The sequence below is a fragment of the Siniperca chuatsi genome, linkage group LG3 (genome assembly GCF_020085105.1).
Source record: "Siniperca chuatsi isolate FFG_IHB_CAS linkage group LG3, ASM2008510v1, whole genome shotgun sequence".
In the NCBI taxonomy this organism is placed as follows: Eukaryota; Metazoa; Chordata; class Actinopteri; order Centrarchiformes; family Sinipercidae; genus Siniperca; species Siniperca chuatsi.
In genome coordinates, this window is record NC_058044.1 from 4,032,103 (window position 1) to 4,059,186 (window position 27,084).

Below are 27,084 nucleotides of genomic sequence, written 5' to 3' on the forward strand. Positions count from 1 at the left end.
TGGAGTTTTTTTTTTACTTCTAGTAGTGCTATGGAGCAGTTTTTTTACGAGTGGGTCCCTGTTTTGTTTGTCTCGTGCACGCCCACGAAGACGCGGGTGACGTGACACACAACCCTGTTGTTTGGTAAATCAGAATACAGCTTCAGGAGGAGACAGAGAGACCTGAGTTACGCTTGAGTTAGGCCGCGGAAGTAACAATAGCCCTGTGTGAAAAAACGCAGTCCTCTTATTCACGTGAATGGAGCCAGTCCATCGGTGCAGTGCGGGTGCCGACGCAGGGACGCTCAGGAAAAACAACACAGAGTTCAACTTTTGCTGCAATGTAACGCAACAATCAAATAAAATGCAAGCGCACATACCTAAAATTATTGCTACCGTGATATTTTTTGATATTTGTTACTCAAACTGGACTCCCTGGATCATATTTCATGTCTCACCGTACCTTAAACAACACGCCCCCCCTCAGGGCTGATATCGGTCTGAATCCCCACTTAAGGATACCTATTAGGATCAAATGGGAATGTCAGTAAATATGATAATAACTAGTTTTCAAGGAATGACCAGAAGGGTTTCATGTCAGAATGGAGGCTCAGAAGAAAAGTGGGTGTACTGTAAGTGAGTCACAACAGCAAAACTAGTTGGCTTTTAAATGAACCTGCACTCGCACAGATTGCATCTCGCAGGCAAAAAACTGAAGTCAGTAACTACAGGAAAATGTACACACACATACACACACAGACCATCTGGTGCCAGGAAGCCTGCTGAGACAGGATATCACACTACCTAAACCAGTATTTGCAGTATGACAAAAACACTTTAACCTTTAGGGCAAGGTTAAACAAAGAACAAAAGTTTGGCACTACGGCGGGCGTGAAGCTGCGGGGAGAAACATATGGTCTCTGCACGGTTAGCAAAAAACTGTTAAACTGGTTTGGCTGTGATGCTCTGATATGCTCAGGTCTAGTACACAGCAGTGTTTTCTTTTTTTAGCACAGACATTTCTAAGTGATGACTGGAGAAAGTAGTCCAATAATAGAGCTGATGCAGCTCTGTGTTGGCTGTTTGGAACTGCCAGGATTTCTTGGCATTGTGTTGATTCACAAGACCTTTGTCAGAAGATGGAGTCTGACCGCAAAGCTTTGAAAGATCAAAAACTTGAGAAAAAAAATCTCACCTCAAGGTCTATGTAGTAGCTGTTCTGGAACATTCGATCATATTACATGATCTTCATCAGAACTTGTAAGCCAACGTGGACAAAAAGTCCTGAGAGAAATTGAAATTCTACGAGGTGCTAAAATGTCTTAAACTCAAGGTTAACTTACTAGTTTTTTCCCCCCAAAGCTTTTGACCGTGTCTTGCACCCTTCTTTAGTGGAAAAGGCCCTTACAGTTTAACGCTCCAGAAAAAAGCAAGAACCTTGAGTTTAGGATGTCTTATCACACATGTTCTAAAATTGTTTGGGAACTACATTTACTTTAAGTGTTGCTGTTTTGCATCTTGAACAGTGTTCATTTAGCCCTGTTTACTTCTAGTTGTACTTCTTGTAATCTTGAAATATGTCATGAGAAAGATTTGTTTGACCATATCTAGATATTACTTCCTTTTAGATGGCTCGCCCTTCACCAGTTTACTTAAATTGTTTTTTTTAATCTGCTGTTAATAACTTTTGAAATGAAATATCTCTCCCCATCTTGTACACTTTCATGTGTAAACAGAGCTGAAGTACTCCTGTGAATATATATTTGTAGCACTTCACATACCTTTTCCTAAGACACAATTATTTTCTGGCATGTCCAAAATACGTGTGTTCACATTCTGTTGATTTTATCACCACATGTTGAATTAACACTGCTGACTGTAATATGTAATTGTGTGTGAGTATGTGTGTGTGTTGGAAAGGTGTTGTCATGAACACAGATTGATGTGTGTCGTGCATCGTTTCTCTGCATCCATGCATGCAAAGTCACTGTTTGCACACAAACATGTAGGTGTGTGTAGAACAGAGGTCCACGGTGTCACATGAATAATTCAGCGGATTGCTGGTTGAAGACAGGTCCGGGGGCTATCAGGTTACAGGAAGTAGGGTGGGTACATCCACAACAGCCGAGGCACAGCTAGAAGCCATTTACTACTGTATTTCGTCCATGCAGTGATTTAACATCTATGCATTACCGCTATTGATTGACATAAAAGCCGGACAAATTCAGCTAAACCGTAATTAGCCAGAGGCCATAACCCAACACGAGATTGGAGAGAAGCGTTACAAAGGAGCTGAACGACAGATTAGAGTCTGTCTGGAGGGATCAAATCCGAAGAGACAGGGAGGAAATCACTGTCCCTTGCTGCAGCAGTCCAATGATAATCTGTCCCATCAGTAAAAAATAAACTGTTAGCTTCATAGCAGTCTGTAAAGCACTTACACTTTTGCCACTTGATTTCATTATTTTCAATAACACCATTGAAATGATGGAAGCCACTGCTCTTGGTGTTTGTGGCCAGATGGCCGCAGCCTCTTTGACACTCCAGATTGTTGTATTTCAGCGGCTAGCCCGTGAAATGTCTGCCTCGGCCTCTCACTCGCTTGTCAGGTCTCCCGCAGGCTGAAGAGTTGGATTTAAGACCCTGTTGGCCCTCTTCTATATCCATATATACTTAATCGAGTCCGGCTTGTGCACACACACACACACACATCTGCACATATGGATGCAGGATATTTCTGAGGAAGAAAGACTTTGAAAATGGAATGCAGAGCTCCAGATTTAGTTTCGGCCAAATCTCTTCTCCAAATCTCCTGTGAAAACCCTGCTGAGATTAGGCAGCACTTTAAACAGCCCTGACAGATGGACTGACTAATTTACTTTGCCATTAGCTGGGAGCAAGGGACAACACTCACTAGGCTCACCCTTGCCTCACCCCCTGCCAAGCAGCAGGCCTCCCCTCCTGTAAATCCCAATCCGCTGTAAGGGTCCCCCCCCCCACCACCACCAGATCTTCCTCACTTCTTTCCTCTCCACCAGTTTCATGCCACTTGGCGAGCTCACAGTAAATCCTATTCCTCACTTACAGCTACTATGGGGAACCCAGGACCTCCTCAGCCTGTGTCCAACTGTGTCTCACATCCAGTTATTCTCCTAATTCCCGCTGGGCCTGCTAATGGAGGTTGGCAAGGAGAAATGCTCACTTCTTTCCCTCCCTGTCTCCCTTGACAGCCACCCTCTTGATCCTGGAAATTAGTCTCAGAATTAGAGGGAAAATTGGGTCTCACCTCCATGGGAACATTTCAAAAAATTAAAGAGAGCAGCTCACGTTTTGTCTTTTAGCACCAATTACGAATCTCTCGAACTGCTAACTCCAAATTGAATCCCAAGCTGTAGTAAAACATGGTGGTAGCATCTGGGATCTCGCCCACATATTTCCGAAGGGACGTTTTGAAGCCTGTGGTTTGGGTTTACCACATGTCATCATCTCGTCAATTGTCTCAAGGGAGAAAATCCAAATTTGTGCAACAGGGTGATGCTGAGGTGGCACGAGTCAGCATTAACCACCACAGCTGACTGAGAAATCTGTCAGTCAAGCTAACACACTTCCTAATTTACCCTCCTATTAGCCTCAATGTGTTCGTAAGCAGTTAATAATTGTTTCAACTACAGACTGTACAGAACTCAGCTGCCAGGCTGACAACCAGAGCCAAGAGGTCTGACCACTAATCACACCTGTTTTAGCTTCCTAAACACTGGCTCTCAGTATGCTTTCGAATTGATTTTAAGATCTTACTGATTGCTTTTAAGGCTCTTCGTGGCCTCCCTCCATGGTATATTTTTGACCTCTTAGTACCATACCATACATAGAATCTAAGCCATTTGATTTGAGTTCATATTTGGTTTTTCCTTGAGCACACTTGGGTTTTGAAAAGTGCTCTATAAATAAAGATTATTATTATGATTATTTAAAAAATGCCTTTTGGACACACACCAGGGGGAAATGCAATTAAGCATTGTATCCCTGACTTATTTTAAATTTGACTTTGGATTTCTAAAAACATCTGGCCTCATTCACAAATGTTGTTTTTCTTAAATTTGTTCAAACTGAAAAAGAGAAAAATTAAAAATAATCATCTGATTCATGAAACGAGCACAGACCACTGATTTGTTCTTACCCGTGTGGAAATCTTTGTGAATCAGGATTGTTCTTTATTGGATATTGCAGGCAATCAATCATTCTCATTAAGAAATGGTTAACTCAGTGGACACATGGGGACATTATTCAAACACCTACCAGCACTGAGAACATCCCACTGCAGATATCAGGTATCAAGGTCAGGTATTTAGCCACTCAAATGGCATTTGTGCTGGGAAGCACATTATTCAGGTGTGCCAAAAATAGTGACTTAGCTTACGTCATGCTCCTTCATCTAATATCAAGCACTAGTGTTAAAAGGTGCTAACTGCGCTTGAATATTTTATATCTAATATTTTCCTGCCTAGTGTTGTGTTTTATTTGTTACTTTATGGCCTAGAACTCGCCACAAACCACAATAAGAATCTGTGTCAGTTCCGACCACTCGTAAAAGTTATTTACAAAGATTTTGGAAGTAAGGAAACAGTGATGATCAGACAAAAGCTCTTAATTTGTTTCCTTCACAAACTGCCTGCAGACGTTTCGTGAATTAACCCCAATGTGCTTCTTGGCTTCAACCCTGTTTGTTATGGTTCCATTCGGATCTTTTGTACAGGGATTCATGCAAGAGTTGTCAATTTCACTCAAAAATGATTGCATAGAAGAAATGGGGATGCAGGCTCAAGAAACTTTACCTCCAAAATTGTTACATTTTCAAGGATATAATCAACATCTCAGTATGTATTTTATTTCAAATTAGACTGTAACCTCTTAGTTGTTATATAGAATAATTACAACAATACAAGCACAAACTCAGAGCAATGCTACAAGATTGTTTTTGTTTCCAGTTTATTGTCTGTTCTGGTTCAAGTGTGGGACACAAACATGGTCTGAAGCTTTATCTGTATCATAGAAACAGGACATTTTCTATATCAGCCATTCATAAACAAACTGGAAGATCTTAGAAGGTCAAAGAGACTCGGGTATTACCAAGGTTTCATTTTTCCATTTGGTATCATTCAGTTATTTTTACTTCATAACTGCTTGTTGTTGTTTTGGAAGTTTCGTATAACTACCTTCGACACACATGGCAGTCCACATGAGTTTCCGTCAGCTCTGCCACCGTTTTTTGTTCTTTTTGATTCAAAAAGGACGGAAAAATATGACCTCCGGGATTGATGTGTTGCTAAAACACAACTCTGGTATCTGAACGTCCTGATGGAGAGAAACGATGCACGACACACATCAATCTGTGTTCATGACAACACCTCCCAACACACACATACTCACACACAATTACATATTACAGTCAGCAGTGTTAATTCAACATGTGGTGATAAAATCAACAGAATGTGAACACACATATTTTGAACATGCCAGAAAATAATTGGAAAAGGTATGTGAAGTGCTACAAAATATATTCACAGGAGTACTTCAGCTCTGTTTACACATGCAAGTGTACAAGATGGGGAGAGATATTTCATTAAAAAAGTTATTAACAGCAGGTAAAAAAGACAATTTACAAGTATATGGGTGAAGGGGGAGCCAGGAAATAATATCTAGATATGGTCAAACAAATCTTTCTCATGAAAAAAACATGTCTGTTTCTTACATATTGTAAGAAACAGAAACTTAGACAAGTTTGCAAATGACCAGAGGTGGTGTCACAAACTGCAACACATAAACTTAAAGAGCACAAAAACTAGAAAATAAACCCGACCAATACTGGATTTTTGAGGTTGATGCTGACATTTGAGAGTTTAAAAGGCATAATAGCAATATATTGGCCAATATTCTTGTTTAAAAACACATTGACATAAGCATTTTTTGGAAGAATCCCTCAAAAAGTTATTATTTCGCAGATATCTTATACTGTAGTTATATAGCAAACTTCATTATCAGAGATGAACTAATTGGAAATCAAATTGTTATGAAGAATAAATAAAAACATTTAAACAACAAAACTTTACCAAACTTGATTTAAGGTGAGGGACTGATACACATATAAATGAAACCTATAAAACATGAATATACTGCTATTTGTTACCAATGTGCATACAAGATAGATACGTTGCATACTTTGTAGTATTTTTTGCTAGATTTTGCAGTAATTTGGATACTGGGGTGGATGTTTTTTTGTTGTAGCTTATGTTGTTACATACTTTGTGATTCTTTGTTGTTTAAATTTGACTTCAGTGTGGTTCTGTTTTATTGTACTATTTAATGGTAATTTGCAGTTAATTGGTGGCATTTTGTAGCGAAAATTTACATTTGATATTTGTGGTACTTTGTTCTTGTGTTGCTAAGTACAAGTTTGTGGTACTATGCTTTTTTATGCTTATTTGTGATACAGTTTGGCTTTATGGTTTTTGAGACTTTGTAAGTACTACGTTTGATGCCAGTACTTCAAGTTTGAGTTAAATAATTAATAATTAATATGATAATACATTGAAAACTAGAGACCGTCTTGCGATGGGATCACACCAGCAGCGACGCCGGTCAACATGTTGACGTTCCGACCCATGAGTACTCAGTCATTACTACATTATTACACGAGTACTCAGTACTCTGTACACTGTGACGCTATCTGTCCACAGACAGACATATAAACACCTGGCAAAGTACTCGAAACAGCCTCTCTGGTAGTTCCTGCTACAGTAGGTGTCTCCAGGACCACAATTTGCCATGATGACACACACACAGTCTGAAAACACGCTGTCGCGCCTGGTAATTACCATGCTGACAAACAAATAAAGCAGATTGCTATACCACCGGGCCAGCTGGGTAAAAATCTGTTTTTACCCTCAAATTGCTCTGAGATCCAGTTGAGTTGGTAAATGGACTGTACTTGTAAAGCGCCTTTCTAGTCTCCCGACCACTCAAAGCACTTCACACACTACATATCACATTCACCCCATTTACACCGCCGACCGTCCGCCCTACAGTTGGAGCTGTACTGTTTACATTCCCAGTTAAGCACAATAGTTGCGGGGCACCCGGTAGCTCACCTCGAGAGTGCGGATTTTTATCAAGGCCGCTGCATGTCATCCCCCCTCTCTCTCCCCTGCCTTTCCTGTCTCTCTACTATCGCTATCAAATAAAGCAGAAATGGCAAAAAAAACCAAAACACAATAGTTAAATATTTGCTCTTAATGTAATATAAATTTTCTTTTCAATGTCAATTTCACTAAAAACATTTACCTTAAATCTAATGACAATCTAGGCATCATGTTTTCACACAGGATGCTCACTCATTGCCTGTTGTTTTTGCTTCTCTCTGGCACTGTTAAGATGATTTTATGAGCCTCTTGGAGTTTCCATATCTCACCAGTAGAGCATTTTATTTAATTAAAAAGCTGCTAATTTAAAGTACCTAACTCAACTGTGTGTGTTTGCTGCTGCAGGTCTGCGTCATGGCCTGGGTCAGCTGACCTTCAGCGACGGGACGTGCTACACTGGACAGTTTGAGAACGGCCTCTTCAACGGCTGTGGGGTGCTGGTCTTCACCGATGGCTCCAGGTCTCCAGGCTTCACTTCCTGCTTACCTGACCTTTGACCTTTTAAAATATAATCACTTGTTAAAAAAATATTAGAAAGGTTGACCTAATGTTACAGTAGTCGAATACCTCTTCTTCTTCATCTGTTTGTTTGTTGGTTATCTTTGTTTTATTTTTATTTAGACTGTTACTCTATTAATAAAGTTTATTTGAATATTTTTAATATTACCTGCTGAACATTTTGCTTGGCCTAACAGGACAGAGGTCATGGGGGGAGACATGTTAACTTTAGGGCTGCAACTAACGATTAATCTGCTGATTATATTTTTTGTTGAATCAATGAATCATTTAGTCTATGAAATGTCAAAAAACGAAAAGAAAAGAAAGAAAAAATCCCCATCACTTCTCAGAGCCCAAGGTGATGTCTTAAAATGGCTTGTTTTGTTCAATTAAAAGTCCAAAACCCAAAGATATTCAGTTTACAATAATATATGACAAGAAAAGCAACTAATTCTGAGCTGGAACCAGAAAATATTCTGCATTTTTTCCCTAAATTTGCTTGAAAAATGAGTGAAACGAGTAATTGATTAGTGAAACGATTAATTGATTATCAAAATAATAGTTGATTATTTTTCTGCCAGTCAACTCATCAATTAAACGAGTAATTGCTTCAGCTCTAGTTAACTTAGTGTGTTAGTTTTCCATAAAAGGCCCCATCTTCATGCACTTCATCAGTGACCATGGTGCACTGTAGGGTTGCAACTAAAGATTATTTGAATTATTGGTTATTCTGTTGATTATTTTTATGATTAATCAATTAACTGTTAAAGATGGTGAAAAACACACATCACAATGTCCCAAAGCCAACAGTACAACGATATAAATCAGCAAAAAGCAACAAATGCTCACATTTCATAGGAGCTGGAAACAGAGGATGTTTGGTGCTTTTGTTTGATACATTTTGATTAACAGATTATCAAAACTGTTAAATTATTGTCAGTTATTTTTCTGCTGAAGTTTCAACACTAACATACAGTATAATATGAAATTAAGATTAATGATGTCCCAAAAAGGAAGGTGGTTAAAAGTGAGTTCAGGTGGTCTCAGTTTCTTTTGTATCCTTAAATATAATGAAACAAGCCAGTGCAGAATCTGAGCATCACTGTTTCCCGAAGCCCAAAGTGACGTCCTCAAATGCCTTGTTTCGTCCACAACCCAAAGATATTACGTTTGCTGTCGTAGAGGACTGAAGAAACCCGAAAAATATTCACATTTCAGAAGCTGAAATCATAGAATTAGGACATTATTTCTTAAAAAAATGACTCAAAACGATTGCAATGAAATGCAGGTGTTGCCCCCTCAATGCTACACACAGAAAATGTATAAACAGATATTCAGATATTTCAATTAGAATAGAATATAAACATTAAAATAGATAATAATAGAACAATCTATAACATTAGCAGTAGCATTGAAATAAAAATGAAAACTAAATTATATTTACAATACAATATATACAGTTACGTATATACATACATATTCATACATAATATATATACAGTATGCGTAATATCAGTGTAATATGAGTGTTTTAATTTATGGTGCAAATAGAAGATGTACAATATCATAGATGACTGTGGTGCTGCATCACATGCTGTATTGCCTGAAAACTGCCCAGTGCATTTTTAACGTGAGTCACAAATAGATTTGGCCATTTTCCGTTTTTATGCCTAAAATTCCAAACATTTAAGGCCAATATTGCTACAATATAACAGTCAAACCTCAGTTATTGCTCATGTAACTATAGAAGCATACCTCATACTTTTGAAAAATGTCCTCCCTCACCCTCCCCTCAGCTCTTTCCCTCACAATTCTTAAATTATTTAAATTAGGTTGCTCTATTGTAGCAATCTGGGAGTTTAACTTTTTTTTTCTACTTGTGAATGTTTCTGTAGGTATGAAGGTGAATTTGTGCAGGGCAAATTTCAAGGCACCGGCGTCTTCACTCGCTTTGACGGGATGAGGTTTGAGGGCGAGTTTAAAAACGGATGTGTGGACGGCTACGGTAAGACTTCACTACTCAACTCATTTTCCTCAGAAAGGTACAAATGAACCGGAATGTTCTTATTTCAGACTCTACTCTGCTGTTTCCAGTCTCACATTGTTACAGTACTGGGCTTATCTCTCTCTGTTCTTTGGTCTGATACCAAACATTTTAAATACTTTCTGATTATATTAAACTGTGAAACTTGTTAATTGTCCGGTCTGAAGCCCCCTGTGTGTCTGCGCTCTGAGTCTCTCCAGGTAATCAACACGTTTTTATTTGAAGGCCGCTCGGTGGCCAGAGCGGAACAATGTGTCTCTGTGGCAGCTGGCAAATTTTTGTGCTTGTAAAAATAGAGATGGAACATAAAGATTCCTTCAGTTTCCTGAGATCTAACAACATGAAATCAGAGCTGGGTCGAGTGGTATTCTTAAAAGGAAAGGCTTCATTCCTGAATATTCTTTATGCAGTTTTTAGTTAAACATTAACCCAAGTTCAGGGAACAGTTAACCCATTACATGAAGGAAACAAGAACTCAACACTTAAGGTGATGAAACACGAACAAGTCTCACCTTAGCTAATAATATCATGTATTTTAATAAGGGAATTAACAAAGGATGGTGAGAGAGAACACACAGCAGTGAGTGTTTGCAGTTGGGCAAAATGTTGGGTTCTTTTTGGTGAAAACTGCTGACCAGTTTGTCCCAAACAGACAAAACAAGCTCCAAGACGGATTTATACATTAAAACATACATTACCAAAATCTTTCTGAAGTTTGTAGAAATGATTAATTCCTGCACAACTAAAAGATTTCTTCCCTTGGGTGTTGGTCGAGTACAGGACAAATCACTGCTGGAAAATAAAATCTTACTGCACACTCGATCGCTGCGCTGCAGGTTATTCTTTATATTTTAATGAGTGAGCAAAACTCAAGAAGATGATGCAAAACACGCCGTTTGCACCAAGAAAACTCTTTAATAAAGAATAAGTTCCAGAGATGTGGCGTGTGGTGAATATTTGTAATCATGATCAGGATTGTAATTATCTACGCCCGCACGGATTTCTTAAACCCTCTCTCCTAAAACATATGTTCATATACAACACTTTGGCATTAGCAAATACAAATTTCAGAACACGTATTGCCACCAGGGTTACTTTTTTATTGTATCTGCAAAACGTTCACTGTCTGCATTTGTCTTCCTTTATATCCATCCTCTAAAACATGAGAAACAGTTTTATTTTCTCAATATACAATACTATGATCTTTTCCTAACCTTAAAGAAATTTTGGGAAATACTCTTATTTGCTCTCTTGCTGAGAGTTAGATGAGAAGATTGATGAGGAGTTTGTCTGGTCCAGGAGTGCTGACGTTTTCGGATGGAGGCACCGGCTGCAGCCACGAGGGCCTGTTTGAGACCAACCAGCTGATGAGGAGGGAGAACAGCCAGGGAGCTGTGCAGAGAGCACAAGCAGCAGCCGCCAAGGCCCGTGCTCTGGCCATGTGACCTGGACTACATCACCCACAGTGCCCCACTACCAGGATCATCCTCCTCTCATCATCCTCCTCTTGGTTTGAACAGCTGATTGTTATTGATGAAGAGATTCATGTAATTATTTTCTTCAGTTTCCTTGACATCCAGCGTGTTTGACTGCTGTAATTTAGCATGTCAGCTGGTTATTTTTTAAGATTTTGTTCTTTTACATATATTTTTCTTTCATATTTTATTTCTCACACCTGTAAACAGCAGTATTCTCCGGAGCAGAAATCTGTGGCTCTAGTAAGCTGATATGTGCGCACGGTATAGAAAGCCACTGATTCAGGATCAGTTGAGCCAAACACAGATTAAATGTTCAACACACTGGTGCTAAATCTGCTTCAGGCTCAGCTAACCTGACAAAACACAACTCTGGATTCCAAAGTGCAAATGGACGTATTCCAGTAAACATTGATTTGATTTTCATGTCCAGACATCTGGGTTTAAACTGGGCTAAATTTGGTTAAAAAGTTTAGAGTTTTTCAGAAGTCTATGTAGGCTTGGGTTTCGATAGCACTTTATAGAATCTGAATCTTAGTATTGAATCCTATCAAATCCCTAAATGGCTCACTTATTGATTCTAATTAGGTTCAGTTTTCACCATTTGCAAGTAACTAAAGTTATGAATTACTCAAATTCAAAGACTCAACTTAGATCTCTAATTATCTTTTGTTGCCTGAGAAGGAAGAACTTCTTTAGTGGCAGCCTAATTAATTTTTACAACCTGTAGCTACAACCTGAAAATGAGATGAGCTACAGAAGTTGAAATGTCTGACAAGCTGAAATAACAGCTGCAGCTTACTTTCTTTGCACACCTTATCATTAACAAGTTACTAGCTGTAACTTGTGGAGGTCCCAATTAAAATTGGATATGATATGCATAAATGATTCCGACTCCTGAAAGTGAAGTGGCGAGATCTGTGAGATCGTTTCAGTAGAGAAGACTCACCACTCTGTTGGTCTGGTTGTGCTGCAAAAACACAGTCCTGTCGCGACTGTAGTGAAGGGGGGGCTTTGTTGTCACTGGCTTGCAGAGAGCATATTAACCAGACAACAGCAAGAAGTTTGATGTTAGCCTTTAGCCTGATGGAATCAACATTAATTTGTGACAGCTGATATAATCTGCTGTTGGTGATGTTTTTGCCATTTTATCCTATGAAATCGACGGTACGCGCCTGCTAGGAAGCCTGAATTATTTGCACATTACCAAGGAAAGAAAAGGTTTGATTAGAGATTCATTGGCATCAGAGTTTAGTGAATCCGGGAATTTTGCCAACTGGATCCAAAATGGAACCGGCATTCTGAACCCAACTCTATATTCTGGTTGTATATATAACCATTGTTTCAACAGCATTTAAATTACTATTTAAGATGTAATTAGCCTGCTTCACACTGAAATATAGTCATTTAAATACTGTTAAAACAAAGGTTATATGTAACTAAGATATATAAAAACTTCTGGTAAAACTTTACTTTATAAGGTCAGTAATTTCCTAATCCTTTCCTAAAAACTTCCCAATAATTTCCAAGGCAGTTTCCCAGAAGGAACTTGGTACTAATTATAGGGAACATAGAAACAGTGCTGAATTGATACACCTTCAGTTAATTAATTCCAATTAACTCCCAAGTTTCCTTATTACAGTTTAGGGTGTTGTATCCTGTACAGATCGTAAAGCCCTTTAAGGGAATCAGCTGAAATAACAGATCTTTGTCTGCGTTTTCCCTCTAATTAATACCAAATTACATTGTTCTTTCCCAGACTTCCTGGGAAATAGCTTTTAAAATACAAAAAAATAAAACGTTACCAAACTTTCTTTACAGCCAAATTTAGCCCAGTTTTAACTCACACGTCAAAATATATCTTAACCCTCAAATTGCCAAATGAGTGCTTACTGGGTTTCCTGCCTTCCTGTTAAAAGACGCATTTGTTCTGGCATATTGATCTCTCATTGGTGCTCTAGTATTTAAATATAAATAGTTTACTCTAAGTTAGCGAAATGTCAGAAGGGTGTAGATCTTGGCTAAAGTAAATGTGAGCAGTATGTTTTGTTGTTTTCTTTCACTCAGTGCCGTTACAGCTCAGTCTGATCACAGATCAACGTGAAAATCCCCCTCAGTGCCAACCACACAGTGCCAACAGGCTGCAGCTGATCCAGAATCAGTGGCTCGTCATGAGAGAGGAAGTTGGGGGGGTTGGGAAGGATGGGGATGAACAGCTGAGGGGACTGGAAGTGCTGGCAGAGTCGCAGACTGCAGTAATCATAGTGTTTTTCCATCTGGTTCTTGAACCGGTTCCGTTCTTCGGTTTGCAAGGAAAACCTGCTGTTTTTTTGGTTCCAGCTGGGAACCAACTTTTCGGGTTCTGAACCAATTTATATTTGGTTGAAATGCTCCGAACGGTTCGAAATTAGGTGCGAGAACCAGAATGGAGCCAGTTCCATGCTGGTGGAAAAGGCCTTTGAGTGCAAGATTCCCCTTCCAGCGAGTTTTACATTCGTAGATGAGAAGCCGGCTGCTTTGTCTGCAAAAGCGGCTTTGTGGGTCACGGAGAGGCTCGTCTGAGAAACAGAGGCTGGGTGTCAAGTGACTCTCTGAACTTAAAAGGTTTCATTCCAGAAATACATGCAAAGAAACGGTTTTTCACATGAAATTTGATATTTTTTAAAAACACTTACGTCTTGTAAGCAAAAGTCTTACGATCATTTGTAATTTTTATCAGGAATCCATAACATGCTTTACCTTAATGTCAGGAATCATTTACCAAAACAAGGCTTTATGATGATTTCAAATGTTTTTTCATGTGTTTTTGAAATGAATCTGTTTCCTTCCCCCGGCGCACTTTTTGCCTGGGAGGCAAAAACGCTCTCGTCTGCTTTCTGCAGCTTTTTTTTTTTCTACTTTTCACATCCCTGATTAATGATGTCACTTTCAATGTGCATAAATCACCAAAAAATCCCCTAGCCCCCTCAGAAGTGAAAAAAACAAACACAAAAGGGTGTAAGCATCACTGTTGTGAACTTAACAAAGCTTGTGATAAGCTCTAACTAACACATAGTTCATGCGTGTGTCGTACCTGCTGGGAATCAGCGTCTGTCTGTGTACTGAGACTGGTGTGTAGACGTGCCATATGTGTGTGTGTATAGTTGTACTGTGGGTTGGTTGGTGGGTGGGTGGGGTATTAAATGGGAAATGGAGTTAATTGTCGGTTATGTGATTATCTCCGAGTGCGATTAATTTAGGATGTGGTTTGGGGGGCTTACGTCTTCCCCACTGACCAATTTGACAGCAACATCGAAAACAGTCGGAATGATGGAGGCATTTCACGCCTTTTAATTGGCTCTGGGATCGAGCAGAGACACTGTTAAATGGAGCCGACTGTTGCCTTTAGAGCTGGTTTTCAGACCCGGGGGTGCAATATGCACTTCAATGATCGGTCTGTCTTGGACACTTAGTTATTACCAGGCAAAACCTCGTGACTTTGTTTTTAGTGGTTGTTTTTTTTTTTAACATTGTTCTTTATTTAACTCAATGATCCCACGTTCTTTCACAGTTTGAGAAAACATTTAGGGATCATGAAACCCTTTAAAACGCACCTTAAAATCTTGAAAAGTTGCCATTTGATATTAACATAAAAGCAGCAGTCATGTGTAACGCTGTCCGTAGTCGATATGACTGATTTCATGTTTCACTGTGACGAGTCTCCACGATGGAGGGGGCAGAAATCCACCCTAAAACAGAATTCAATTCAGTTTGATTCCACGTCAGACAGTTGAATCAAAACTCAACAAGCAAGATCTCAAGAGAGCTGAGAATGTCTCGGTCAATATCATTTCTCTGTGAAATCTATCAAGCTGAATAAAGAGACACTTTATCAATCAGCTCTATTGACTAAAACGAGAGAATGGTTGAATGCCATGCATACAGTGGAAAGCTTCTTTTTTTTTTGTGGATGTTGGCATATTTTCTGCTTCAGCTGTTAGAGCTACGATGAAACAAAACAACCACAGGAGACAACCATGAAGAAGCCTCAAATTTAAATGTATAATCAAAAGAGCAAAATGCATCTTAACAATGTTACACGACAGACCTGGGCTGTTAATGTTCACAAATGTTCACCATATTATCAAAGATCATTGGAAGAACATATTAATTGTTTGTTGTCAAAAAAAGCCGTTCTCAACTCATCCAATGTAATTGTTAGCTTAAGCAGTTCCAGATTTTGGGAAATATGTTTATTTGCTTTCTTGCAGAGACTTAGATTAGAATGTTGATACCACCATGTTTGCACAATATTAAGTTACAGCCAGCTTAGCTTAGCATAAAGACTGGAAATATGGGGAAACAGCTAGCCTGGCTCTGTCCAAAGGCAAAAAAAAAAAAATCCAGCCAGGCAAGCTGTTTTCCCCTGCTTCCAGTCTTTATGCTAAGCTAAGCTGTAATTGCCTGCAGACCAGAGTGAAATCGATATTCTCCTCTCACTCTTGGCAAGAAAGCAAATAAGTACATTTCCCAAAAATTCCAACTATTCCTTTAAGGGAACAGTCTGGTATTTGGGAAATATGTTTGTTTATTGTCTTACCCCACATCAGATGAAAAGACAGATATCAATTTTATCTTGTTGGAAGGCTGAAATTTTTTAACATTAGCTCGAGCTATGCTAGCAGTTTCCTCCTGTTTCCAGGCTTTGTTCTAAGCTAAGCTAAACATCTCTTGGACCTATACATTTGGTATCAATCTTCTCATTTGACTCTGGGTAAGACAGCAATAAAGTGTCCTTCTAAAATGTCAGACTGTTCCTTTAAGTTTAAACAAAGCTAGTGTATATATTTTTATAAATGGATAGTTCATGCCAACCTATTTGGCTCCTATTTGGATCATCCAACATAAATATTTAAAAACAACTCTGAAAGAGGAAGTTCAGGAAGTGATTTTCTTTGCTAAAACTCGTTATAAATTTGAAATGAAACTCCTTATTGGAATATTCTGTTTTAGAAGTGATTTCGAACAATCTGAGGAGACTTAATGCCTTTTAAATGGGTTATTTTAACAAAACATGTCAATTTTGAGATGTCTTGATTTTTCGTCTTCATGGATGGATGATATGTTTTTTTCTGTTGAATGTAAAAATTTTTATTTTTTTTCTCTCTGTGTGTGTTTCAAGAGGCAAAGCCTGAGTCTGTGTTGAGAAAAAAATGTTTACTTATGTCACTTATTCTACACAATGTGAGGACTGGAGATGTAACCATTAGTTCCCCAGTGTTCACCTCTCACAGGCTTTCACACACAAACACACACACACTCCAGCCTATGCCGGCCTTCATGGCACAAACCAAACCTATTATCATAATCACCACTATAATGAGAAAATAAGGAAAGAGCATGGCTCTGGAAATGTTGTTCAACAAAATGAACAACTGGAAATAATAAAAAAAAAAAAACAAGTCATGAACAACACAAAGGGAGTTTAACAAGTGCCTGAACAAAAACCTTCTTCTACTGTGCTTTGTATACTTTGAATACTGCCTGACTGTTTTACTAACTTTTTCTTAAGTGTCACTGTTTTTTTAAAAGCTATTTGTCTTTTTTCTGCTTAATGAAGAAAAGTAAGAAAGGCAGTGTGGGGGAGGAGGACAGTGGTCGACTAGTATATATCATACTCTGCTGAGATTATAGCCCGATGATACGACCGACTCACTGCCTTCACTCATTCCAGGCCTCCGCATCTGCTTTGGGCTCAGTTTTGGGCAGAGCAGCTGATTTCAAATATCTCAAAGATGGAAAGTAAAACACTAGATGTAACCACATCTTACATTAAAGCTTTTAAAATAATACAATTATTCAGGAAATAGTTTGATTTTCAACAGCAGAAGAGCAGGAAATGGGTCCCACAGGTCCCACATTATCTAGCTGTCAACATTTTATTTTGAAATACACCATGGCTCCAAATAAGAATAACTCTGTTAAAATAAATGAGATTACGATTATAATTGTAAAGTCTTATGTGGCTCTGGAGGAGCTTTCTAAAGTCTGAGTTAGTAACCCTGATGATGTCATAGTGATGTCATCAAGGTTATCTCAGTTTTGGCTTGAATACTTATATACAGAAAGCCTGTGCTACAAACTGTTGATATGGGGTTTGGAAGAAGCTGGCATTTATCAGGCAGGGAGGGTCTAATGAAATACTCTATTGACTTGCATAATGGGAATTGTAGGCTCCTAACATGGAGCACTAGAGACTAAAAGTCAGGAAATCTCGGCCTCTGCTGCTTCAATTGCAAGTCTCTTGCAAGTCCTCCAGCCATATGGAAGTCCAATACTAAATTGCTGGAGTACCATTTTAAAGGGGATATTTGTTAAGCCATTAAAAGACTTAAGTGCCGTACAGTACTGGACTCTGATTGGCTGACAGGAGCAGCTTTGCAAATTCAAATGAGGCAAACCTGGTGTGTTTCTAGTTTAGCTGCTGATTGGATGGATTTCAGTAATTGTTGATCGAAGGGACCCAATCACGACACAGTCCACTGATGATATGTTAACCTCTGTTAAAGCTGGAGTGTGGGACTTTTACATATAAATGAACGTCCGTTACATTCAAGCCCTTGCTAAATGAGTTCACACAATGCTGATTAACGCTGGGATTCCACTGGACACGGCTCTATAACGCCGGTTTTGTTCCGTCCTCCAAGTGGCTTCATACCCCACCGGGAGCGTTTCAGAAGCAGAGCGTTTGCCTGCCCGACGTTGTTGACTTGTTGATTTGGTCCTTTTTCCTTGACTTTTGAGCTTCTATCGTGGGAAAGTAGGTTACGCAGTTAAATGGTTTCAATTTGTGTCTGTTTTAGTTTTGTATTTTGTTGATATACGACCGGGAGTCTGCACAGGGTGTTTTATTTTGAAAATTGACCGGATTCTCTATGTTGTTTCTGTGTCTGACTTCCTGCCCATCTGCTCTGTGCAGCTTGACGCAGCTTCCGTCAAAAATATTCACCACTGCTGGGACGCACTTTGGCTGCGATCAGCTCCGGCGGCTGCGTCGCGTTCCGGCTGCGATGCAGCTGTGCCCGGTGGGATCCGGGCTTAAGCGTATCACCGCCAGGTAAATCTCTCTGTATTACCAGAGTTTTTAATCTGGTGTCTGTGGCGACATTCCCGCGCTGGCGCACCGGTAGTGATGTGTTTTACGTCAACCAGCAATGATTGGTTTGCCAGAGCTAAAGGGGGGGCAACCATAGCGACAGAGGCTACTGCAACTAGCAGTATGGCAGAGCTCACCTGTGGAATACGTCATAAGCACGCCTCAACAGTGTTTGTGTAATTACTCTCACTGCCAAAAGGAGGAGACAAAAGTTCCGCACTGCAGGTTTAATATGAAATGATTGTTTCCGTTCAGTCAGGAGCTTCATAATCAATTTCCTTAACTTGAATTTGGCTTGAAACAGCAGATTTTTGGTTAAAAGTAAACAAAAGCTAGTGTTCACCTACAGTGGAACATGCAGACAAAGTGGGCAACTGAACTTAAACTACTGACACCAAAACATATCCTTTAAAATATTCTGGTAAATAAAATCTATATAATGTGAGGCCTTTTGAACAAACCCTCTGACACACGTGTTGTAACTTTCACTCGGGGCTTTGTCCCTGTTTTGGCACCTTTAAACACTGAAAAAGCATCTGAACACAGAAACCCGAGGTCCGTTGATGTCACAAAGCCATAATGTCACTTTTGTCGTTTCTGATGAATTTGTTGCCAGATGATGATGATGTCACGAAAAAATAAGCAGTATTTGGGCTTTAAAATGGACATGAATCCACAAAGGAACAATAAAGAAAATGCATGAAATTCAACTGGATTACTTTTTCTTTTGTGTTTTTACCGAGCAGAGGTGCGAGAGGCCGCTGGGAGACACGAAACACTGAAACCACAGAACAATGAAAGTTGACAAAGACACATACGGAGGGATTTTGAACTCTGATCACACATCTCGGCAGGTCTAGCGATTATTTGTGGAGCTCTGCTGTCAGAAACCCCCTCCTGCTGTCCCCATGCTCCGTTCTCCCCTCCCCCCACCCACTCTCTGCTCTGCTGTCACTAAAATGGCTTTAAGGTGTGTTTAGGTTGGACTTTAACCCCTCTGCCTATTTCGTCTCCTTGGCAACCGTCCAGAGTTCCCTTAATTTGTATCATCTCAATCTCAAGTGCTGTAGCAGTTTTGCCTATTTGCCCCTAATCATAGAGCCTGTTGCCATGGCAAAGTATTTAAATATGCTCTGCAGATCATCTTCACCTAACACACCAGAAGTGGCAGCTGTGTGAGTGTGTGCATTCTTTTGTTCACTAAAAATTAATTCCTTCCTCCCCTAACCTCATGGTTCATACCTGACTCTCTTTCTTTCCAAACACATGATTTGTCATCGCTCTTCTCCTGCTATTCATTCCATCTAATTCCATGGGGAGGGATCTCCTATTTTCTATTTCACGCCTTCTTTAAAGAGAGAAGGCTTTGTCTGTTATCTTATCAGTGAAGCTTCACGGCTCCCAAAAGCTTTGGCCATGTTTAGAGAGGAAGTGCACACGGCATACTGATAAGAGAGGCCCGGCACTGCAGGGACGCACACTGTCACTGCACACGCAACTGCAAGAAATAAAAACTGGCAGTACGACGGGCGAAAAAAAAACCAAAAAAAAAACAGACACCCAGCGTGGATTTTGCCTGGTTTTAATTGCTCTGGGTTCGCACCACTCACAACGGCACATTTGGGACTTTGTGTATGTGTGTTTGAGTGTAAACATGCATGCATGAGTACGTTGGGGAAGGTATATATATAATAAGTGTATTCATCTGCTAAATAAAAATTTCAGCAGCTCTTACTCCCTGAGCTGCTGCAGCTCAAGGATGAGAGGAGGAGGAGGAGGGTTAGACAGAGACATCAGACTGATACTAGCTTCTTCTTATTAAAAATCATATATCAGCTGCTTCTAAGATCTGCTGACCGTAACTGAGCCTGGTTTCAGTGAAGCGTTTAGTCTCCGATGATGGTTGAAATGCTGTTTCAGTGGCTTTTTCTATTCCGAGGGGAAGCAAATTCTGATCATCTTTTGGGATTCACAGGTTAAAATTGCAGAAGCAGATTATTGGTTGGTATTTTGGATTGAAAAATACTATTTCTGGAGTGTCCAGTGGTCTACTGGTGAAGAGACATACCTTACAACTGCAACGTTCCCAGTTAAATTCTGGCTTGGGACCTTCATCTCATACCCCTCTCTTTCTCTCACTGCATTTCCTGTCTGTGTCACTACTGTAATTATCGAATACAGGCAAAATGCCCCCAAAATAAAAATTCAAGAAAATTGATCAACAACAATTTTGAAAATGTATTAATTGTGAAACATTCTCAGGAAGATTTGTTTTATATCATTTTAATGTGAATATATTTGGGTTTTGGACTGTTGGTTGGACAAAACAAGACATTTCAAGATGGTACTTTGGCAAGATGGTAATGGGCATTTTCACTGTTTTCTGACATTTTAAAAATGACTAAATAATTAGTTGGTAGTGAAAATAATCATTAGTCGTGACCCTAAATACAACTATATTTTCCAAAAAACTGTTTTACAAAGTACAGCATTTACACTGTCAAAAATTGTTCACTATTCACTATATATAACCACATATAGTCCGCTATATGGCGTGTTTGCCTTTTTGTAGTGTTGTCCGAGATAGTTTCCTCTAGTGATAATTATTATATCCTATCGGACCCTATATATTTCTCTCAAATTATCCTACATTGCATGCATACAAGCGATGATCAGTAACTGATTTTGAAAATATGATTAAAAATCGGAACAGTCAGACTCTGATCCACGTTCATTTTGCTCTCTACATGATCAAGTCAAGTCTTTATTACAGTTCTCCCTTAAGGCAAGTCATCAAAGCACATCTTGATTTTAAGACCAGGACACATTAATTTTATGGTTATATTTCAACATGCCACCACCTTCTCCCTTCAGGTGCTTCAGGCACAAAATAAAAAAATAAAAAGAGTGGAGCATGAGCAGACTGAAGGAGGGCGAGAGGGATGGAGTCGCATGTGTTAATATTGGAGAGGAGGAATAACACTTGAGCTCAGCTAACAGACCTGAGGAAAGGAGGAGGGGGGAGGGATGGGAGTGTACCGAGGGATGTGAAGACATGATCTACATATTCAACATTTTGAGTCCCATCAAGGGAAAATCCACACTTCGATGCTCAGATACATCTCACCCATCTGCAGGGTTCAGTGGATTCCAGCAGCGATTTTGTGAGACATGTTGGAATGGACTTTTTGTTCTTCAGCTTTCAGCCTCACATGTTACAGTGTAGTTGGAGAGTGTAATGGTGACAGTCAAAGGTCTCCAGTTAATTAGAGGTGAGAAGTAGACCTCCAAATTAAAAGTTTGTGGATGCTTTGAATTCTGATCAGTTGAGGCGACTGTGGGTGTAGAAACTGGTCTCTCTGCATCTTCTACAGTGGCTTTGTCCTTGTGTGGTTTTTGAAAATTGGTGCAAAATGGCCGCTCTAGAATGAAGGCCTTCCTCTTTTGTCAGTTTTTGTCCAGGTTTTCCAGAAACCTTTGCTGCAGTTCAACTGGAGGAACCAGGATCTAAATTTAGTTCCTGGTCTGTAGTTCCATCCCACCTGCCCCTGCTCCAGGCGTGTTATGCCCCTTTACATACAAGTAGTTCAAGAACAGAGTAGAACCAGGAAAAAACACAGTAACTAAATCAGCAACTAAAAGTCCCTTTTGCACACCTGGCTCTACCACATCTGAAGAACCGTGAAAATTAGGGAAATTAGTCAGATAGCAGATTAAACAAGAGAAGCTCTGTGAGGCCGTTCTTACAGCTGTGCTAAATGCTAATATCAGCATTCTAACATGACAATGCTAATGTTTAAAGCTGACATTTAGCAGGTATAGGGCCCTATTTTAATCTCGCAAGCGCAACGACAAGTGCAAAGCGGTGGATCTTGGGCGCTCCAGTGGTGAGTATTTGCTCTCTACAGATGATTCCTGTTTTGTACCGTTATAGCAATACCACACTACTTCTGCCTTTGCTTTTTAAAGAGGACAGTAATACATTTTTTCATGTAAATCGGCAGGTCATTTTAAAGGGACAGTTCACCACAAAATCAAAAAAACTTACCTGTAGTGCTATTTATCCATCTAGATTGTTTTGGTGTGAGTTGCCGAGTTTTTTTTTATTATATATATATATAATGGGAGTATATGGCACTCTTCTGGTGGAGCTCAAAGCGCCAAAAAAAAAAAAAAAACAACATCTGAAAAACTCTACAGCAATGTCTCTTTCCAGAAATCATGACCCGGTTACTCAAGATAATCCACAGATTTGTTGTGAGCCTTTTCATGTAGGAACTATCGGTAGATAGAAAATAGTTCATCGGCAACTCACACCAAGACAATTTCGATGGATAAACAGCGCTACAGGTAAGAGGAAAAATATGTATTTTTGATTTTGGGGTGAACTGTCCCTTTAAGCATTTGAACAATCAATGCTGATTTTTCGTTTCTCTGCTGAGGCCAGTCTCCATCTGAGGCAAGAAGTAGGTCATGCTGCTCAATTATACTTAATTTTAGATCTACAACGCCCAGTTTAACTAGCTGTTAATCAGGCTGACGCTAACTTTGTCGCTCACTGCTCCCTGTAGCTCTCTGATTGGACCAACATCCAGCTCCATCAAGACCAAACTCTCACTATGAAAACTGAGTCTCTAAGACTAATCTGTGCAAGACATGTTTTCTACAGTCAGCCTGTTAATGGGCCCAGAAATGCTACATGCAGTCCATCAACTATATCTGTTTCCTGATTTGTTTCTCTTTCTACTTTTTATCTAGCACATCTGCCACCATCACTCCTCAGTCTGATCCACTCTCTGCCTTTGGTTAAAAAGCAGTTTTTCTTTTCTTTTCTCTTTGACCTGCACACAGGCCTTGTCATCTTCTTCCATCTCCTTCCATCTTGTACCTGATTTTCCTCCGTACTTCCCTCTCTTATCCCTGTGTGTAGGGAGTGACAGACGTTTTAGCTGGACTGGATGTGTCTTGAGGAAACAGAGAGAGTAAAAAATAAGACCATGTCCACACTAAGCTTTTTGTTTACGTGTATTCATGGTGGCGTTTTCAGGTTGCTTTGGTAAAGATCTTCTTCCACGCTATAACGCCCGAATTGGAAAATGAAAATGATTAAATATCTTCATCGTCCTCTTTTAGTTGGCAAACAACAAAACTGTTCAGCTAACATGTGTTTTTTTTTTTAAAAGGTTCAGTTAATTTCCTAAAACAGCTGGTCACTATAGTGCACTAGTGAGTATTTTGGGCAGCAGGACTGTATGTGGGATTGAGACAAAAAAATACAGCGTGTGTGTTCGTGGCAATGAAGTAAGATGTCACCCAGTGCAACAGTGCGGCTCATTGATGTGTTTTTAATAGTTTTATACAACAATGGAGCTCAATGGCACAGAGGAAGAAGATATATCAAGCTTTGGATGCACACACAATACTTAGTAGGATCTATTCATTGTTGGTTTTGGTCTTTTCATGGGATTTGTTGACAGTAAGACAATTATAGATAATCTTCCTGCTCCGTGTGATCACAGTTACTGTGTCACAGACAAACTCACAACTTAGTCGTTCTCATTTACACATTTTTCAGTTTCTGTTGTCGGACAAAAACTGTAATTTGATCGTGCTGATTATAAATGCTACCTAATAACCAGACAAACAGCTTCTCATTGACACGTTGTCTGTCACAGATGGGTGTAATGGAATGTGATCGGTTACTGACATGTAAAATGAGTGACCGTAGTGTGGGGCAACAGAAGGTTTACTGCTAGGAAGTCCCTGGCTGTGTCGGAGCAGGTTCATACAGTATCGTTGTTTTTTCTCATACACATTAAAAGCTCAGAGGCTTGTGCGTTCAAGGCCAGAATAGAGAGCAAAAGATATATTTTTATATTTAACTGGCTTAGTGTGGATGTAGTCTCAGAGAGAGAGAGAGGGAGGGAGAAGGAGGGAGTGTGGTGTGAGTCAGGCAGCAGCAGCTAACCATAGGGAGGGAAAGAGGAGAGGATGGGGGAGGAGGGAAGAGATGGGAAGGCAAAAAGGCAAGAGAGGGGGGTGGAGGTGGGAATGTTTTAAGCTTGGTTTTAATCTGGGGCGAAGACAGAGTGGGAAAGTGGCAGAGAGGGATTGGGCATTACATGCTACACTACACAGAGAGGTCACCACATTGCCTGGAGGATGCAGAGAGAGAGAGAGAGAGAGAGAGAGGAAATTGAAAGAGAGAGCCGAGAGAAATGATGGAGGGAAGAGGCGGAGTGGGAGACGAACAACAAACTGTCAGGTGTGGAGGGATGATGAAGTGCCGAGGAAACAAGAGGGGGAAGAGTGTGTGGGGGGGGAGATTTCCATCGTCACCCTCCTCCCTGTGATGCTACAGCGCTGAGGGCAGCTTTTGCTGACTCACCACTCGCTCGCCCCTGGAGCAGGAGTGAGATACACAGTGGCCCCCCTCCCCCCTGTGTGCCCACCGGGAGCGTTGGCGTTGGCATCACTTGCCTCCCGGGTCCAAGATCCTCTCATTTAGATCAAAGGGATGCCCTTGATGCAGAGCAGGCAATGTAGGGGCAGCACGGTGGGGCGTGTCGCCTCCATGTGGCCGCTTAAACAAACTGCAACTTGGACAAAGATGAAAGAAACTAGTTCAAATTTAAGGAACGACAAGCTTTAAATGATGACCCTCAGTGGGACCTTTCGATTTTAAAAATGTTATTGACTGAGCTTCAAATGGCTTGAGGGTCACAGGGAATGTTCTACAAATCAACAGTTAAGACAAGCCGGAAACTTCCCAGAATGTCAACAATGATTTATATCTTCTTCTCAGTCTCTGAAAGGAATCTCAAGTTTAGAAGATAAATACAGTAATAACACAGGTATTCAAAACAAATCCTATTAGAGACTTTTCTTTTATTTCGTTCTTTGGCAAAAATTTGAAGCTCTCACCCTTGGAGAGAGGCTTTACAAACGAATGAAATAAATTCACCTCATAGTAATAGAAATCCTTGAACAGGTGTTTTAACATAAGTATATATATATATATATATATATATATATACATATATACACACACACACACACACACTGGCTCCCTGGATTAAATCTGAGTCTTGGCGTTATGTTAGATTAAGATCTAAGTTTCAAGTCTCACATTAACAGGGTGACGAAAACATCATTTTTCCACCTTAGAAACACAGCTAAAGTACGACCATTTATAAATCCAAAAGATCCTAAAAAACTGATTCATACCTTTATTTCAAGCTGACTGTATTAAAGGACTTTTTGCTGGCCTCCCGGGGGGGAAAAAAAAAACACACAGAGAGACTTCAGCTCATTCAAAACTCTGCAGCACAGAGTCCAGTTTTAGCTGCTCTGCACTGTCTCCGTCCTTATATACAAAGCCCTTAATGGGCTAGGACCCTTGCCTTCAAGAACACTGCGATCATCTGCTGCTGGTTTATCGGAGGTTCCCATCAACTGCCGAAAGAAAATCGGGAATGCATTTGTCAATTACGCCCCAAAGCTGTGGAACACACTACCTGTAGATATCAGGGAAGCCAGCTCGCAAAATATTTTCATAAGAAAGCTAAAAAGTTATTTCTTCACTTCAGCCTTTAACTAGATATGACTTTCCTGATAAAGGCACGAAACTCTTTTGCTCTTTGCTTCGCATTTATGCTGCACTCCTTTTAAAATGCTGTATTTAACTAGATTTTCCGCATTTTATGTATTCTACTTTTTAACTCTATTTTTATTCATTTATTTATTATTATTATTTAGTGGGTTTTATTTATGGGTTTTATTTATATTATATATCATTATATTTCCCATCTTATGTTATGCATTCCTCACTTGCATTCCTTATTTTACAAGTATGGCATTCTATCATTCTATGTCTATTTTCATGTGAAGATGCATGAATGCTATTCTCATCTTATTTTTACTCCATCTCTGTCATTTTATATGTGAAGTGCATGTATTTTCTTTTTTGGTAAAGCACTTTGAGCTGCATTTCTTGTATGAAAGGTGCTATACACATAAAGTGTGTTATTATTATTTGACAAGTCAAAACGTCCACAATAAGAAAGGTCACAGTGAAGGAGCCTGTACTCAAACACTTATTTAAAATAGCTTAAATCATGGAACATCAAAAACATGAGAGCGAAATCTCATTTCAGGCTGGAAATGTCCTTGAAAGCCTTTGAAGAACAGATATAGATAAACAATACAAGCTGTGATTCACTGAAAACTGAGCGGCTGGTGATTTCAACATACTGGGTGTAATGAGAGCTTTCCCTCAGGAGTCTCCCGTACAGGAACACAAGAAAACACAAAGCACCCTTTCTTTATGATCCAGAAAGTATTTTTAAAAAGAAGAAAAAGGGTGCTAATTGGAGTCATGATTAGATAAAAGCAAAGCAACTACTAAGTAAAAAGCTGAAGGCTCTCATTGCCATGGCTACCTGCTACACTTGGCTTTAATTACCTGGGTAATTACGGCTTTAACTTTTTCACATCTAAGGAGTGCTTTGGCAGTTTGCAGTTCTGCTTCTTGCTGAACTGATCTGAAATCTACCAGTGGAAACATTTATCATATCATAAAAGTAACCTCCAACCTTTCCTGTCGACCAGATAACCCGTTAGACAGAAATATACTGTGTGAGAGGTGGTTTCAGGTATTCTGGCAGATTGGATCTCTGCTCAAGACGAAGGTGGGTGGAGCTGTGTTCAGAATTATATGACAAACGTCCTGTACTAATAACTCTGGTGCTGTTTTTA

At 39.7% G+C, this 27,084-nt stretch overlaps 1 protein-coding gene across 5 annotated transcripts in view; it reads left to right on the plus strand.

The window, feature by feature from the left end:
- The window catches only part of LOC122873537 (MORN repeat-containing protein 4-like), an 80,763-nt gene extending 61,726 nt beyond the window's left edge, over positions 1–19,037 (plus strand). For all 5 annotated transcript variants that reach the window (XM_044190339.1, XM_044190341.1, XM_044190340.1 and 2 more), the window contains 3 exons: positions 7,521–7,635; positions 9,569–9,678; positions 11,017–19,037. In XM_044190339.1, the coding sequence (XP_044046274.1) occupies positions 7,521–7,635; positions 9,569–9,678; positions 11,017–11,162 (371 nt within the window). In that variant the 3' untranslated portion in view covers positions 11,163–19,037. The remainder of the gene's footprint in view (positions 1–7,520; positions 7,636–9,568; positions 9,679–11,016) is intronic.
- The last annotated feature ends 8,047 nt before the right edge of the window (positions 19,038–27,084 follow it).